This window comes from Scomber japonicus, chromosome 9, assembly GCF_027409825.1.
Source record: "Scomber japonicus isolate fScoJap1 chromosome 9, fScoJap1.pri, whole genome shotgun sequence".
NCBI classification, from domain to species: domain Eukaryota; kingdom Metazoa; phylum Chordata; class Actinopteri; order Scombriformes; family Scombridae; genus Scomber; species Scomber japonicus.
Window position 1 is genome coordinate 23,077,891 of NC_070586.1, and position 18,756 is coordinate 23,096,646.

At 41.2% G+C, this 18,756-nt stretch overlaps 1 protein-coding gene and 1 non-coding gene across 2 annotated transcripts; one reads left to right on the top strand and one right to left on the bottom strand.

Moving 5' to 3' along the window:
• Positions 1-2,094: 2,094 nt before the first annotated feature.
• LOC128365073 (junction-mediating and -regulatory protein-like) lies at positions 2,095-17,923 on the bottom strand. Its single transcript, XM_053325699.1, has 10 exons — positions 16,688-17,923; positions 13,375-13,548; positions 7,990-8,140; positions 7,250-7,419; positions 6,963-7,128; positions 6,515-6,684; positions 6,040-6,114; positions 5,842-5,937; positions 5,205-5,751; positions 2,095-5,102 (listed from the first exon to the last, which is right to left on the bottom strand). Exons 1-10 carry the CDS (start codon positions 17,480-17,482, stop codon positions 4,795-4,797), a joined length of 2,652 nt encoding a protein of 883 aa, XP_053181674.1. The 5' UTR covers positions 17,483-17,923; the 3' UTR covers positions 2,095-4,794.
• trnaq-cug (transfer RNA glutamine (anticodon CUG)) lies at positions 11,573-11,644 on the top strand. Its single transcript has one exon. It is a non-coding gene; the product is annotated as a tRNA-Gln (tRNA).
• Positions 17,924-18,756: the final 833 nt, after the last annotated feature.

Below are 18,756 nucleotides of genomic sequence, written 5' to 3' on the forward strand. Positions count from 1 at the left end.
TGGAAATAATTGCTGTTAAGACTCAGAGAACTGCGCCAAAGCTGCCAAATCCCCCCAAAATATTGTCCTCTAACTAGCAGATGCTTTGATCCAAAGTGACTTACTGTACAGAGAAGTGCTGAACAGAGAGTCCCATGTATGAGCTCGGGCTGCCAGCAAAGTGTTACTGGAAACAGAGAATTAAAGGACAGCTCTCAACAGTCAGTCTTACCTATTGGCCTGGAGTGATATCACTGCTGCTCCCTCAACTGGACACACAGGGCTGCTGGGAAATTGAGTTTGGTTTACAATAAGTATATGTGAAGAAGAATGACTGCTATATATCCACAGCCTATTTAAAACCCTACATGATAGATAAGTATTGAATCTTCCAGAGGCATTGTTCATGCCACACATAAATTTTAGAGGGCGTGTGCCCATATTAGATTTGACATGAGAATTCCTGTATCCAGACTGCTTCCACCATCACAGACAACTGACCTGTCTTCCTGCCAAACTCAGTGTGGTGTGTGTTACCGAACAAGGCCTGACTTTCGACATAACGTGTGCCTTCAAAGCGCACATAAGTGGACACGTTTGTACATAATATGTGTGTGTAATTTGTGCTGTGAGAGAACTCCCATGTTTTTGGACATCAAGGCCTACACACACACATACACACACATACACACACACACACTGAGCAATACCAGACAGGCTCTATACGACACCTCTATCTAACTCTATCTATCAGGTACTCTACTCAGTGGACTCATGCAGATATGTCAAATGCAACTCAGCCGATCTCCCCTGTCTGGCAGAAAGTGTACTACTGTTGACCGCGAACCTGTGTGGCAGCCCTGTCTGGTCAAAGTAGTGCATCGCGAAGGGCTTATAGAGTGTCATCTACGTGTCGTAAAACTCCACTCTCAGTGAAACTGGCCGCAGATTTTCACTCCTCACGGGTGAATACAGAACTGTACTCAGTTTCTACTCTTTTTTACACAGGATATAATACTGGTGATATAATTATAGAACTGTATAAGACAACTTTCTACTCATAACAGCATTGTAAATGAAAGGGAGGATAACTCAAATGCAGTAACACCCTGTACTGGCTTATTGTTGTGTATTAACCCCTGGAAAAGTACTGCATAGTCATTATAGAGTATATAGTTTGTAAGAAAACAATGAAAACCTCTTCAATATATATTCAAAATGCGTAACAACACAATGTAAACACACACTGTACTGAAATGTATTCTTATAAAGCAGCTCCAGTCCTGATCCAAGGCTGCATCTTCAAATCTCTGCCTTTGAAATCAAAGTCACTAAATTTCTTAAAAATCTTTGTCCTTACATGAGATGCTGCAACCTTTAAGTTCTTATCTTACATTACAATCGAGCACCTTGTTTGCACTGTGTTATTACACTATTGTAACTATATTATATATCAAGAGATTTGCATTAAGTACTAGCACAGCATAATTCTGTATCTAACATATTGTCTGTAGTTAGTTACACAGGTTAATACACTGGAATAAGACCTATGTAAAGGGTTCTGGTTTAACTTTGACAGTCGAATGATAGAGATGGAATACCTTAATATTAATGCTATTGTTAATGAATGCCTTTGTACAGTAGTGGATAAGAAGCTTTTCATTCTCCTGTTTTGTAACTTATGGTATTTAATGTAGGTATTATTATTGTATTTAGAGGTATGAGAAGACTGGCAATATTTTTGACTATTTAAAGTAATTTTGAACTCATGACATTAAAGAGGTACCTCAGGCTAATGATGTTTGTAGACTGGTGAGATGTGTGTGTTTGCAGGTGAAGGGATTTACCAAATGCTGGTGAAAAAGATCAGGAGACACATCTGTTGGTGCTTCAACCAAACTAAACCCTTTGTTGAATTCAAACAAAGACAGCCCTCCAAGGCTGAGAACACACCTCTGAGAAATGAGAAATGTGCTGTTTTATATTTAAATACAGTGATGACAGAATTCAGTGTGTGCAAATCACCTGTTTAAAGCTCTCTATTAACCTCAAACATTCATCAGTAAAACAGACAATCTCATAATTTGCTTCACAAGATTTTATTCAAATGCAGGGGAAAGGTCAATTTAAAAAAAAATTGAAGAAGTCAAAATGGTAGGATTAAAGGCAAAAAGGTATCGTTGGGACAGTGTGTCCACACGTGTGTGAAAACAACTGCAGCATTTTAATAAGTTCATCGCTCAGCCATTGATCAGTCTGAAATCATCACATTTAACTAGATTCATAATTTTTGTATTTGTGTATTTCTTTATATTGATATTGCACTTCTCAAGTGACTGACTGTGGCTTATTCAGACAGAGGGTCACATAGTCAGCCTGTGTGGATAACAGGTCTACATATAGGAAATGTTCAGAAGCAAATACATCACAAAACGGTTTGGCTGGAAATGCTTAAGAAGAAACTGGATAAAACACAAAGCAATGAAATATGATGCAAATTACAAATCTTATAGCTGACAAACAAGCTGTGTTATTTATAGATAAAGGTCAATGTAAAACAGATGACAGTGTTTCTCATGTCAGTCAGTTTGTTCGTAGCAAAGGTGTTTCCCAGAAGTTTTGAGCACCTTGTTGGTGATTGTTTAGTGGAGCAACGTGAACCTTAGTACTAAGATCTTTTGAAAAACTTTAAATCATGCTACATGAAGAAGGTACCATGGAAGAACATTGTGCTGACAGTCATAGAAGACATGTAAAAGTGCCTCAGATTTGAACAGCTGGGAAAATAAACTCTTTTTAGCACTGAGCTATTTTCAAGCTGTACAAAGTTACGTATACTTTACTGCCCGTTCTTTCTACATTAGTGTCTGTTTCATGATTAATTTGTGATTAGGCATTCTTTTGCAACAGGCTCTCAATGCAAGCATAAGAGAAGAAAAAGCACTGACAGTTCATGCTGAAGCGGTTCCAGTCAGAGCTTAGTTTATGAATCCACATCTTTTTGCTTCATGTCAACATGTATGTTTGTGTGATTTCCTGTGCTATCAAGCATCCCACTGGTCCTCTCATACTGTCCTGTGTACTCCACACTTCTCCAGGTTCAATTCTACATGTTGTTCAGTACCTTTAATCTTACTCAACTACTAGAGATACCATGTTTCACAAGTGATAAAAAAACAAATAACTAGTTGTTACTGTACAGATAAAGTGATTCAGAATTTGTACTGTCGTAAAAGCACTGAAACTATTTATGACAAAAAAGACTTAGAAGTTGAGGCTTTAGACTCACTTTGCCACTAATATTTCTGCACATGTTGCCTGTGAGTTCAGTGCGTGAGTCCATGTGTGCGTGAGTCCATGTGTGCATGAGCGTGTTTTCACTTCTAGCACTGTGAGTAACAGGCCTCCTACTGTGTGTTTCTGCCCACTAAGTGCAGAGAAAGAAATTAGAAAAGATGCAATAGAGGAGATAAAGTGAATAAGATGGAAGGAGAAATGGCATCAATCACAACTGCCTGCTACACAGCCCACAGTGACTCCCTGCAGCGCTGAGAGAATCTAACCTCCCACATACCATCCATCATTAAAACAAGCGTGACCGGTCTCACTGCTATGCCGTGACTTTCCCACATACACGAAGCTCTGGAACCACCAACCAAGTCCACCCACACTTTACAAAGAGCGCTGACACTAACCTCCTCACTACAGAAACTCTTGTTGAGGACCCTATCCTACTAGTTAGATGTGGCACCAAATGATAAACCTAATTCGTGGCTCTTCATATCTCCCACCAGCCTGGCAATATGCTGCTGTTGAACAGATGGGTCGATACATATTCCCTCACCCACTGAGGGTGTGACAGTTGGGGGAGGTGAAGGGCGTAGGAGGACAAGGGGGGGAAGGGCATGAATCTTGTATGACAGACTAAAGGATTTACAGTCAGATGAGACAAGCAGCGGTCCTTATATTGTCTGACACCACCGTACCTACATGTGACAGGACAACACCAGCTGTGCAGCACAGTCATAGGACACTGATAAAAATAGAGGAGAGCTAAAGGTGTCGATGGAGGTGACGTTTCATGGTTAACACTCCACAATGTGAATCTAGTGATCCCAGTTCAAATCTCAGTGGGATCTTATGTGTTTTCAATCTCCTGCATGACCCTAAATTACAAACCATACTCATTACATAGATTTGTTACAGTTGTTACAGTTTCTCATGCTCTAATGCTTTGGAGTGAGAAGAAAAGATCACACACCTCACAACACTCATAGATTTCTGTATGAGGTTTTCATTTTCACATATAACTGTCAGTGCAGTGTGTTGATAAAAACTGTGGCATGTGCGATTTCTGACTGTTAATGTAGCCACACAGGGCCAGTGCAGAGCTGTTTGACAGTACAATTGAAAAATACAAATAAACATGGCATCATTACAGTCTGATTATAGAAATAAAACCAGAATAACATACAGTAGAAATAAACAACAATGTCTGTCATGATGGTCGATGCAGTGCGTAAAAACAAAACGGATGAACAGGTTGACCATAGACCTTTGGAGCATTTGGTGAGTTGGTGATATTCAGTATGACTCAGGCCCTGGTAAAGTCACTGGGTACATGTGTGAATGGGCTGTGTCTGCTTGTGTGCGAGTGAGTAACTGTGTGTGAGTGTGTGTGTGTGTGTGTGTGTGTGTATGTGTGTGTGTGTGTGTAGTATAGCGCAGAGCACACACAGTGCATTACAGTGCAGCGTGTGCAGAGGGTGCAGACATCCCTGTGTGTTTTATTTGTTGTGTTTGACCCTTCAACCCCTAGCTTTCCCAGTCTGGGCCGGCCAGCCCATCGTCATCTGAGTCAGAGTCTGGAGAGGCCTCTTTGATGCGACGCAGAGCCTCATGGATGCTCCTGGTCAGAGGGTCAGTGGAGGCTGGGTACTCTCCATGGTCTGTTTTCTCTTTCTGGGGGACTTGCCTCAGTTTGACCCCCTTGCGGATCTGAGCTAAGATGCTGTTGGGGTCATCGTCACCCTTGGCAGGAAGCAGGGACCGCTGGTCGACTTTTCTCAGGTGAAAGCTGCCTCTCTTCAGGGAGGCCAGCACCTCGTCCATAGGTGAGCTCACTGTACACAGAAGGAGAAAAAGAAGACAGGCTGTGATTTGCTGATGTAAGCTACCCTGATTGAGACCTGAGAAACTACTATGGTGCTAAATGGTCCCAGTACCTCTTCTACTCTGGGCCTCAAACTCTGGAATCTTCCTCAGCTTTTTCCGTGCACTCTCCAGTTGGCTGCTGTCAAAGAAGCGAGGGATGAATGGGCCGAGTGGGGAGAGACAGAGCTCGTCTGCTGCACTCTTTTCCTCAGCCTTCTGCCCCAGGCGGCCTGGGCTACCGGAGGGAGACAACTGCTCCTTTGATGGGAGGGGAGGAGGAGGGGGAGGTGGAGGAGGAGGGGACATGGGTGATGCCAGCAGTGAGGACAGGGAGCAGGGAGAGCAGGTTGAGTCTGCAGGGCTGGGCACTGGCAGCGGTGGAAGTGATGCTGTGAAGGCTGTAATGGGCTGAGTGGTGAGTGTGGAGCTGGGGCTGGGGTCTGTCTGCACACTGGTACTGAGACACAGAGGCTGGCCCTGCGTCTGAACACAAACAGTGTCCACACGCTCCTGTCTCTCGCTCCCACCACCCATTTCCATAATCCTCCCTCGCTCTCTCCTTCTTGTGTGGGCTACACGTAGTCGAGTAGACTTCAGAATCACCTGACCTGGGTACCGCTGGGAAAAGACACACAGAGACACAGAAGTCAATCAGTGGTAAAAAGGGAAATATGCCCTGATATTTACAGTTAATAAGAAGACACATACTTGTTTGAAAGTGCGTAGTCTGTCCAGAGTTCTCTGTCTCTCTTGACTAACTCTGCTATTCTTCCTCTCTTCATCTTCCTCTTCTTCATTTTTCAGCTAGAAAATGATGAGGTGTAGAGGAAAAGACTGACTGTATGCTTTACAGGTATACAGTCACATTATTATAAGAAAATTAAAGAAAGCATCAACATGTAAGACCTGGTACAATTCGGAGTCTTTCTGGATGGTTTGACGTTTCTGCTGCTTCTGAGTGTGGTTTGATACACAGATCTCCTGCCGAAGGACGGGAGAGAAAACACATCAACACACTGATCCATACGGTATCATCCATACTGCTAACAATAATAAACAATGGAAACTGTCCTCTGATTCTTTTCTCCTTGTGTCCAACCCAGTCAGGGGACATTTTTTGAACAATGATTAACAACAAGGGGGTCGGAGAGGCTTTCACTTGAATAACAATCTATATTTTTAGATGTTTCTTGATAACATATGTGGCAGGAAAGCTAAACAGAAAGGTTTTGAGGGTCACTTTATGCTTGATATAAATTCCAATAAATCATAGTACAAAATAAACTGACCGTTTTACACCCTGAATAAATATGCTCTAATGGTAAGCAGAATCCAGGATACACCTCAAGAATGAAAATAAGTGCGTGTAAGGTGTACACACCCTCTTGTTCCTCAGATAGGAGCGCTTGGCAGTGATGCGCCCCCTTCGTGCCTCCAGCTGTCGAGCGCTGACCTGAAGTTTGCGCAGCTCTTCCCTCTCTGTAGTATCGTCCTCTGTTATATCATCTGCACTTTCAAAGGTGTCATAGTACACCACCTCATCCTGACGCTCTGAAAACACAAGTACAAGCACATAGACACTAATATGAAGACATGTGACAGTACATACGTGTCCATATCTTGCATGTGTTCAACAAACACAGCAATGATAATACTATATTTTGACTGTCTTGCAACACGTTTATGCTCAGTCCTCAGTATTGAATAGTTTGTGAAATGCAGTGTCTTGTCTAGACCCACCTAAAAACTAGATGATGCATATCATCTCAAAACTTTGTCAGCGAGTAGCTACACTAATATTTGAAATTCTGCTTAAATTTAAGTCATACCTGTCATCTGTCTGCGGATGCTGTCTAGTTGAGCAGTGAGAAGAAGCTCTTCACACTGTAGGATCTCAGCCTGGATGTCATACAGTTGGAGCTGGAGCTCATAGTACTTTGACTCCATGTGGTCTAAGAGGGCCATTGCATCCTCACTGCTACACAGGCTCTGCATCTGATGGGATAGGACAAGAAACAAAAGTCACAGAACAACTGTGTGTTTGAGACACAGTGTGTGTTTACATCTGTGTGTACATGTTAGGAGTATGATTTAGTGTTGTGTGTTAAGATCACACCTCATCTCGAAGTGTGTGTTTCCTCTGTTCCAGACAGATCTCCCTAGCTCTCTGGAGCTGCAGGGTTTCCTTGGCGACAGAGTAGCGGAGTCTCTCCATGCGCTCCACCGCTGTTGTCCATGAAGCCTTCCCAAACTTACGTTGATCCACCTTCATACGTTCATACACTCCTGCAGACACACGCACAAACAAAAGGGAAACATTCACACAGCTGAGTGAAACTTCACAGTTGAGAGTGACTGGTGCTCATGTGAATGTGTGTCACCAACACAATCAAACAATTACTCTTCTGGTACAGTGAGTTTGCATGTCACCCACAATTTATTTTCTTTGAATGTGATGAGTAAGGACTCACAGGAGAAAAGCATTCTTACAATAAAGTTGAAGCAGGGAGACATCTATTGGCCACATTTGGACATTACAACATCTCCTATTCCAGTTTGCATATAACGCCACTCATTTATTTTTGATGCTGAAGTGCCAGATAATAAATGGACCAATCAGTGGTGGACAACTATCTGATCAATAGGGTGTCCTTGTTTCACCATCTCTGTCAAAGCACGGCTGTCTACACTGCCTCATTAATACCAAATCACATTAGCCTTGGCTTTCAAAACCACACACAGGTCAATAGCAGGCCAGTTCGCTGGGTGTGTATGTGTATGTGTGTGTCTAATAGAGTCATTCCACTGCTGTTTTATTGACTTGACACTGACAGTGACAGTCACAGCACACTGTACCTTTCTGAGCTCTGGCAGTGATCTCAAAGTATTTTACAGTAAACTCCTGGATGTTGAGGACTGCCTCCTGAGCTTTCTTCTGCCAGTCGGAGTCCTCCTTTTTTAGAGCATCAATCCGCCTTGGGCCCAAATAGTCATTCTCCAGAGAGATCTGTTGAAAGAGGACAATATTTGATAATTTATTGGTACAATAAAGTATCATGAACGCCACAATAGCAGCAATTAGGGACGATGACAAAGATTTATCCTGAGAAAAATATAGTCCAAAGATCTAAGAGATAGATATGCTTAAGTATGTGGATATTGAAAGTTGGACCTGAGGATCATGGGATAACAAGGGCTTGATCCAAAGTGATAGAAAATGCTAGAAAGAGGGCACGCAGGTGGTTGAGCGGTTAGAGCACAGGCCACATGCGCAGCCGACCCCAGTTTGAGTTCTGGCTGGAGGTCCTTCGCTGCATGTCTACCCCCCCCGACAGACTTTCTTAATTACATTTTATGACACAATGTGACAAGTTTCTCTATAACATGCTCATGTCTTAATCATGTCTCTTTGTAAATATGTAAATACCACTTGATAGCATGATTGATATGTGGTGATTTGTCAGAGCAGTGAAGTGGGCACAGTAGAGCTGTATTCTGTTATTCTAAAGATAAATAAAATTATTTTTTAAATTTTATTCCTGGTTACTCTGACCTAGAAAGACAGGCTCAAAGTTGATTCATATAACTAATTATTAAAGTCACTCAAAGTTGAGCCTGTGTGGTGCCATTGGTGATATCTTACTTCAAACTATTGCCAGTTTTGAAAGAACATGAAAATGCGCATTTAAAAAGAGTTCTGCTATTTAAATAAAGCTGGTATTTGACAAAAAACATTCCTATTCCTATGTTGTAAGGCTTTGGGGCTTGATACCCAATCTCGGAATCTCATGTTATATCTTTGTTAGTTTAGATGGTGGGTTTCGAAGTGTCCATATATTCCACAAGCTCAGCGTGTTACCCCTCTCACTGGAGTGACTTGTATAGTAGCATTGCAACATTTCCATTTCCTCTGCATTCATTCCAGTAGCTAATTTCTTATCAGATTACCCTGGTTCCTCAACATCTGACTTGCATCTTGGACAGCTGCGGTTTCACTCATCACAGACCTTATCCAAGGGTCCACGCTGGATATTTGTTACCCCACCCTCACCGGGAATCAAACAACTGATCTCCTGTGCCAAAGTCAGTGATGTTAACCATAGAACCAAGACAGATCCTGAAAAGTCAGCTGAATGGGAAGAACAAGGCCCGAGCAAGGCCACGAAAAGGGTTTTACTAGCTCCTGTGTGCAAAGTAGAGCCAATGCAGTCTCACTGATGATATTAGTAACACACTGTCAGAGGCAAATTCAGAAGAGCCTGGAGAGGGAGCTACATTACCACATGAAGCACTGGCAGTTGCAGTACACAGTAAAGGTTATCATGTGTACACTCTAACACACATGCACACACTTTCAATATTTATTGAATTAAATGTCAGTGTCAGTGTTAGGTCAACAACAACTACATTTTCAACATGCTGACAAAAGCGTAATGACCATTTAGACCGAACACAGCAAACAGAGATTGCAAAGAATATAAAACTATTTTCATTTTTGTTATGATGTTCTTTACTGTAATCATTATCAGCATTATAGACTCCCTCTTTGAATTTGTCAATCTTTTTTCCATAACAGCAAACTACAGTATAATGTATCATGACTTTACTAATTCTAATAGAGCCAAGACAGATGAACTATATTTCATGAATGATACAAATCTGGGGGAAAAAATGATAAGAGGAAAACAGACAACAGAACAAAGAAGGAAAGTAAGCAGCATAGGGTAGAGTTACATTCCTGTCTGACCCGACGTCACCTCACTGCACCTCTGTTGATACTGCACAACTCAGCAGTGCACCAGTATAATGTACCACTGCAATTCGATGATGTCAGGATACCAGTGCTTATTTTTATCTTTGATTTTTCTGCATTCCTATGCATAGTGTAATTTTACACCTCTGGGTTTTAATTCCAATCATTTGTGTTACAGTATCATTTAGTGGAGCAACCTTGTAAAAATGAAAACCTTCAAGACTTTAAGAGTTTATTGCTAGTCTAGCTGCTCTGTGAGGATGTAGTTTAGCACAGTGGTGCTTTGAGCTAAATGCTACAATCAGTATGGTAACAGGCTCGCAATGTCAATGCTAACATGTTGATGTTGAGAAAGTATATTGTTTAAAATAGTCAGAGGGTTTGGGTTCTTAAATCAAGGCCTTTGAAAGGTTGGTGTTGGGTGTCTGAGCCAAAAACAACAGTCCAACTACATAAGGAGATTCTCTCCACACTGACAAAAAAGTAGAGAGTCCATTTATTACAAGCGCATGAAGTTACACAGTGAAAAAATCTAACACAATGATTGGCTCATATGGCGTATATTACGGCCATACTTTTCACTGTGGCCTTTCCTCTCTCTTCATTTCACATTGTTAATTTTCAAGTGGATTTGGAAAAAGACTGAAAAAGTAGCAAAGCACAACAATACAAGAGTATCAGAGTAAAGTAGTTCTGTGGTGTCATGTTTGACACTCTGAGTCCAACAATCTTTTCAACAAGGATTTTCCTTATCAAAAACTAACTGGTCACCATGAAAAACACAAAATGTCATCTACATTATTCATAACACCTGTCAGTAATATTGAAAAGATCATTCATAAGTGACATATAGGGTATTTATGTGTATTTGTCCACTCACCTGTAACATAATATTATTCATATGAAATTTCTTTTGTATCTTTAAAGCCCCATTCAATTTCAAATAGTTCTACTTTGAGTATAAAACGCAGGAGATCACCTGTGGGTATATAAGCTGTAGGCCTTACAGTTAACAGTATGAAGGATGAAGGCAGTAAACACTGGGTCACACATTTTGAGAATGAAGCTACATATTGAAAAGGTTCGCCCTCATGTGATAAATATGGTACAATACATGAATTTCTATACTTCACCACACCATATACTGAAGTTCCTCAGAGTAAAGGCTCCTCATTTTCACTGGCCTACAGCTTGTTTCCTGTTAGTCAAACCAAACAATATATATAAGACGAAAGTCATATATTGTTGTTAACTTGTTGTCAAAATGACAAATCGTTGACAGATAACAATGGACACTTCTCTTCGATACATACATTATGTGCCACTGTTACATGGAAAGTACAAATATATTATCCGTTCAACCCTTCCAGTCTTGCCACTTGCCAAACTTCCTAAAATATAAAAGAGTTCATTGAACAGCTATTAATATGCATTACAGTTGATTAGAAGGTTAAGGCATTTTTGTATTATTGTATTGTGTTTAATTATTATCATTGGATAATTTCCAAGATAAAAAATAATTTAATTTTCAAGTGAATTTGTAACTAGCTAAAAGTAACAGAGAAAAGCAAATAAACTCACAACTAAGAAAATGAAAAGGGAAAAATAGTTTGAGAAAGCTGCAGACTATAAATAGACCCGGAAGTCCATTTTAAGAACCTCTCTCCCTTCAAAATGTTGGTAGGAGGTTCCATGGTGTAATGGTTAGCACTCTGGACTCTGAATCCAGCGATCCGAGTTCAAATCTCGGTGGGACCTGTAGCTTTTCTCATCCTCTCTGGCAAAGCCTCTCAGGGTTTACTTGTGCTAACATGTTTCCGAGCAAACTTAATTTACTACACGGTGACAAAGGAGGATAGAGCTGTGAAACAACTAAGCCATGAACGAATGAACTGACGTTAAAACTAACACAGCTGACACTTTGACCCACTGTTAAGCTAGAAGGTCAAAGTTGAGAATAGTTTCCTGCTCAGAGAGGAAAATGAGAGTTCCAAGTATTTTACATACTCCTGCCGGCACAAAATGCTATTTAATGAACTGAGATATTCAAAGGAGTTTTCATCTGTTAGGTTAGGTTGGTTTGTATATTCTGTCATCCGATTGTGGAAAGTCAATAAATGAACACACACTCAAGTTCTGTATGTACACATTTGATTTACTTGACCTTTGCTTGAGTATTTCCATTTCATGCTACTTTATACCTGTACTTCTGCTGAACTGCTATGCAGAACAAAATATTGTAGTCTTTACTCCCATCTAATATTGGGCAGGTTTAGTTATGAGTAACTTTACAGAAAAACATTTTATAAACGAAACGTAATATAATTTAATTGGAAAGAAATTCAATTATTTTGCCGTTGTTACAAGATTTGTAATACTGTGAAAAATAAACGCTTAATCAAATAGCTTACATTCCTGGAGCTTCTCACCTCCCCAAAGCAACACTCACCTAAATCTGAAAGGGCTCTAACTACACTCTCGATCTTTCCATTTCTGCTGCATGCCTACAAATCCTGGTGTGTCAGCATAAACCTGTTCCTGCAGTAAAGACTGCAGGAAATTGGAGATCTATGGCTACTATTCCAAGATTGAGAAAAGCTTTTTGTGTTGCTTTGTGTGTGTGTGTGTGTGTGTGTGTGTACGTGCGTGTGTATACATATATATATATGTGTTCATGTGATTTCTTTTACTGATGTGCTGTCTTTGTCACTGAGCTAAATGTGCCATCAGCACTGCAATGACTGAACAAAGCCCTACAATCATCTATCCATTCATCAGCCTCCCTCTTTTCGCTGAAATTAGACACATATCATCAACCACCCATTGGTGTTTCAAACATAAAGTATCTCATGAGAAAAAAAAGGGGGATTCATTTTGCATGATACATCACAGTAAACATACACATGCAGAGCCGACCCTATTTTAAGAGGCATGAGAACTTCCTGTGAAAATCCATTGTGTTTAATGATCAGTCCTGTAGGGAAATACAGAAATACATCACTGAATCAATAGACTCATCTGCATGCTGGCCAGCTTCCCATGTATGCTAGTTAAGCATAGTGTCTGACTAACTCCTGGACTCAGAAAAAACCCTACATGCTTCACATGGTCCATGACAAAAAAGTTGAACTTCCATAACAAAAACACCAATGTTTGTCACTTTCTCCTACTTGCATGTGTATGATGTGTATTACAAATGTTTTCATTACTGAAATCCACTTATCATCTACAGTATGTGTGTGTATACTGAATACTTGTTAGTGTCAGCATGTTGACTCAAAAAGTTGAAGAGGCTTGGTAAAGTGCCAAAGAGAGATCTCTTTTGAAATTACTGAGTAAACAGACATGTTCCCAAACTGTCTTGAAGAACCTAGTTTCAAAGGGACAAATCACAAAAAAAACATGGAGGAGACCTCCATCTTCTGAAGAGATGCCTCTTTTGATGTTTGAGCACACATGAATTTTCACTGAAAGTGGCAAATGATTACCTTGATCTGCTGTCTGCGTAGCATAGCTAGTTCCCTCATGTCTCTGAAGGGTTGCAGCAGGTACTGGTACAGCTGTGTGGAGGCCTCCAGCAAGCCTCCATAGGCCTGGTCCTCCTTCTCATACAGTTCCAACAGCTCCACCATGCTGTCCACCGTCTTGTGCTTCTCCATCAGCTGCATCATGTACACAGAAATCAGAATAACATGGAGACTTGGAATATGCAATTATCCACATCAAATGTAGAAGGAGAGAAGGGGGATTCAAATAAGTCCTCACAGAACAGCCAGATAGCTGGAAGCACCGTGATTAAAAGAAATGTAAACATCGATTGAAGCCTCTGATACACACAAATGAGAAACCTGCACACTGAGCAAGAGGAAGACAGAGTGGCTATAGGGTAACATGCAAACACACTTAATATCTTTCCAGCTGTCTGCTGACTGTTGTATAAGAAATGTGGATAACATCTTCTTGCTAGCTGTCAGCATCAAAGATAAGCATAGTGTCACAGCAGTGTCAGAAAGTCAAGTTAACCAGTCACAGTAAAGCATACAGAAGAACATCTTATATTGTCATTTGGCATCGTATGAAAAGCTGCACCTTGCTATGAAACTAAAAGGATGTATTGTGTAATTGTAAATAATAGGACTATAGGAGTGCAGTCTCTGAGCATGCAGGCAGAGGCTGAATGAGCAGAGTCATTTCAGCTGCTGGGAACAAGATCAATACACACACATTTTTGCCAGACTGAACAATCAAGCTAGCACTGAAATAGCCATTAACTCAGCCCTCAAATGGAGTGGGAGGATCAATAGGACAGAGTCCCTCTCTATGTGTGTGTGTGTGTGTGTGTGTGTGTGTGTATCCTACTTTACAACAAACTGCAAGTGTGTTTGAATGAACAGCAGAGCATTGTCACTGCAGACAGAAGAGCTGTGGTAAAGAGCCAAATAAGATCGGCACACCTCTTCCATCAGCAGGATGAATATTTCTTCAAGCAAACTAGAAATCCCAGACAGCGACTGTCACTTATGGAAACAACTGAAGCAGATTAGCTCTGGTTGGTTGGCAGAAATTCTCTGACAACGATGGCTCTGCTATTAGATCTGTTTTTTTTCACTCAGGAAGGGCAGTACAGCACAGCTTCCTGTGTCTGGTCTTCTATCTTTTTTTATGTGCTGTGTGTGTACTTCTGAAGTGTGTGGATAGAGTGGGTGTGGGACTGACTGGGTGGAATGACATGTGGTTGATTCGCCTGTGCTACTCATGGCCTTGTTTCACTGCCAAAAGTAGAGCAGAGAGGAAGCGCCTTTGCCAGAAAATCATATAAACAAATCTACCCCCTAACTCTTAACTCTTTCTTACTTTGGCAGTGACAGTAATAATACGCACATACTGTATAAGCACAAATAAGAAATAACTCTAATGTGACCTGTGGATATAAAACAACAACTCAGGCAAATGTTATTTAATGTGACTGTTTATAGCTTTTAGATTACTTGGAAATTATGAGGGGATTCAGGTCATGCAGTGGGATGTAGGATGTTAAAAAAAGCAGCATTCACAGTTAATATATTGGTTTTAAAGAAATGGCTACACCAAAATGGCCTTTTCTTGGTCAATACTGCATGCATTTGAAACATATTTGTTCCATAAATACAGGGAAGCTTGAATTTTGATCCATCATCCACATGCAGTAACAGCCAGGAGTAATGCTGCAACGCTAATGACAGTAAACTCTTCTGTTTAACGCTCTCCTCCACCTACTCTCTCACTCACAGGACCTCTTTCACTATCTGGCTTCATATGTCAAGGCTGCATTTATGCCATTGATTAGTAGGACCAGTTTAGAGGCAGTGAGTATCAATATAATGTCTGTTTATATTAAAAGCAGTTAATCAATAACTCACTCCTGCTGGTGTGTAAGAAGAGGAGGCCTGGAGTGTGTTCGGATCCTGTCTTCACTGTTTGTCAGTCTGGGTCAAGACTTGAGATACAAATCAGTGCTAGCTATATATTACATACACAGAAGTGTTTCCCAGAAATGTTTGTTAATATTATAACTACAACTTTTTTCCATCCATAAATAAATGTTCTGCATGAGACTCACATCTGAGTATGACAGTTGTAATTATTTATGGTGTGTATTTGACATTCATCAGCAATTCTTTACTGATACATGGATAAGAAAAAAAATCGTCAGGCATGTGATCTCACATCATCCTACACCAAGAGACAGACAGGATGAAATGTAAGAACAAAAGAGACAGAGAAAGAAATATGATATGTATCATCTGTTATTAAGTGGCTCAATGTTGTTGAAAATTTAAATAGTTTGTTACCCAAGTCTTAAGCATGTGTGCACTTGACTCTCTCAGGTATGCAAGCAGCTGCATACGACTCCATGAGGAACATACTTACAGGTACAACATACTTTTATAAATTCCTCATCTCTTACTAGCTGAGCAGTGTTATCAATCCCTCCAGCTTCCTTTAAAAATGTAAAGATACTTCTCTCATAGCTTCAAATTTGCTGTATGACTTCTTCAGCCTGCCAAGAGGATTTATGATTTATAGCTTATTTATGGTTCTTTTAAAGCTTTAGGTAATTTAGGTACCTAAGGTATGTAGCCACTATATTAACGTCACCTAATCTTAACTTGCGTGGCCACTGAAATGTTCATGCAGTTTCCTGACAGAATGGAAGATGGCCAACACATCTACATTTAGTTTACCCAAAACTTTGTCTGATGAATAAAAGTATGTACCATTTAAGTTTAACCTTAACTATTATTAAAACTCACCAAATAAAAAATATGAAGTGTTTTATGCTACTTTTCTTGTATAAACCATAAATATCAGTATGAAATGTAAACTGATGAGATAAATAAAGACTGTCTACCTCAGATTAATTGCTAGTGCACAATACTTTCTCACAAACAATTTGGTAACTCAGTGGTTCTCAAAGTGGGGTTCAGAGATCCCCAGTGTCCTGAGGGGGGTTTCAGGTGGTCCCCGCAAAAAGGGGAATTATTTATGTTCTCTATAATTCATTCCATAAATAACACAATGACAGAATGGGTGACAATTTTGTTCATGGGTTTCATACACTTTCTGTAATAAGACAAGTAAAAGCAAAAATCTGTTCAAATGGGGGTCTATGGTCTAATTTGGGTCAGTTTAGGGGTCTTTGATGTGAGAAGGTTTGAGAACCACTGTGTTAACGCACAGCCAAACCGCGATGCTGCAGTTGTCCAGATGTGCAATGATTAAACGCAGGCTCAGATTGAGGTCATAGGGTCACACTCTCACCTCCTGCAGATGTTTTGTGGCACGGTTGAGCGCTTCCTCGTGCCCAGACTGCTTCAGCTCGCTCAGGCTCTCGTAGTACTCATCCGGGTCGTCGTTTTCTGTGAACAACACCTGCGACAGGATCTTCCAGCCACAAGTATCGAGCGCGTGGCCCATGTACACCTGTAAACTGTAACACAGCTCATCCATTTCGCTCCCTGACACCTCAGCCGGACCGAACAGCACCGTCCACATCCCGGCTGGTTCCTCCGGAAAGACCGGGAGGCAGGGTCCCAGGTCCGAATTCACCGAGCACAGCTGCTGGTGGATCGCTCGAAGGTCCTGAAAGGAAAAAAGCCCTGCCCAGCTGCAGTCCTCCCTGCATAGACTGTCCAGCTCCTCCAGGTCCAAGCTGTCCAGTGAAGGGGACAACTGGTCCTCTTTTGGTGACCTCAACACCTCTGTGTCAGGACTGACGGGGGATGGCGCAGATTTGATCACAGTTTTAACAGGACTTTGTTTTGATGCTGTCATGGAAGGTGACCTGTTTTTGGCCTCCCTGCAGGCTCCTTTGGACACTTTATCCCTGCAGGGACTTCCGGGCCATTTTGTTTTGTCCCCATCCTGACTGGTTGCCTCCCTGCTGCCAAAGCTTCTCCTCTGCACCGTCCTGTTATGACACGTGATGGCAAATTTACCCTCCACCTCATTCCACGCGACGATAAAAACAAATTTATGCTTTTCCTTTTCCTCAAACGCATTAGGGCGCACAGCCACCCACCCCGACTCCAAATTATCCTCCATTGTGAAGGACATCTCTGCAAAGTGATGAGACACAAATACGACGTTACTGCCTGGCTGTGTGGGAGTCGGATGGATGCAGGGCGGTGAAACGTTTGTTGTTGTTGTTGTTGTTGTTGTGTTTAAAAACACCAAAACACGAGGATGTGTCCGCCTGTCGGGCTATCCTCCTTCGCTCAAGCGGATGAATTTGGAGCAGTGCGGTGTCATTTCCATCAACTCGGGTGTCTGGCTGAATTCGTGCCTTCTCACCACAAAGTAACAGTGGGATGCAGAAGCAGCTGCGTACATCGTTCAAATACAGCAGACTGACGCCATAAATGAGTAAGGCACCTGGCTTCGTCCAGTCCCACTGTCTGCGGAAAGGTTGGCATCATCTCAGCTGTGATAACAGTATCCCCTATGTTTTCTTCATCGGTCGCTCAGCAAGACCACCACATACGTAAAATAACTGTTGCCTTCATGGTGAAATAAATGTGGGTATTTCCAGAAAACTGCATGAGTAGTCCAGACAAAGTGGCCTTAAATACGATTAGGACGATGCCTAGATTATTTACCAAATTTTAACAATAAGATTTATATCTGAGACGAGCTCTCCTCATTATTTTGTCACTACAGCAGGTGTATCTGTGACTTTTTAAGATGATTAGCAGCCACTAACATGTCATTACTATTGCCACGATCCATCTAATATGTTACAAATCGTGCCATTATCATTTCAAGCTATATAAATAAAAAATAACAAAACAATTGAATTGCAGTCTTACGAGATATGGCGTAGACCAGGTGTTGACCGGGAGTCTATAGTCCAGGTTATGTAGATTCCGAGGGGCAAGTGAAGGCAACATCAGAATCTCAACTTCAGTAGGGCACGTAGAGACGTGCTGACGTTTCAAGTTGAGCAGTGTAGGGTGTTTTGCAGAGAGAGTTTCTAGCTGCAGCATCAACAACAGCATGCATGGGGGTTTCTTAACCAAACATACATGCATACAAAAGGTAAATGAATATCAATTCATATTCATTTGTAAGATTTCGGTACAATTCAGCCAGGGAGTGAACTAGCCTACTAAAGAGGCAGGGGGATTGTGGCTCCTCTTAATAAGACATGAGCTCTCCTGAAAACATGATTTGGGGGGAGAGGTCTCTAAAATATTGACAATATGCTGTTTTTGCCATGCATTTCTATTTTTCTGTATCATCATGCATCATGTCTAAATTTAGGCTATTACTGATGTGTGATTCAGGCATGAGGGTGATTCATCACTAATTCACTTTTCTTGCCATCATCA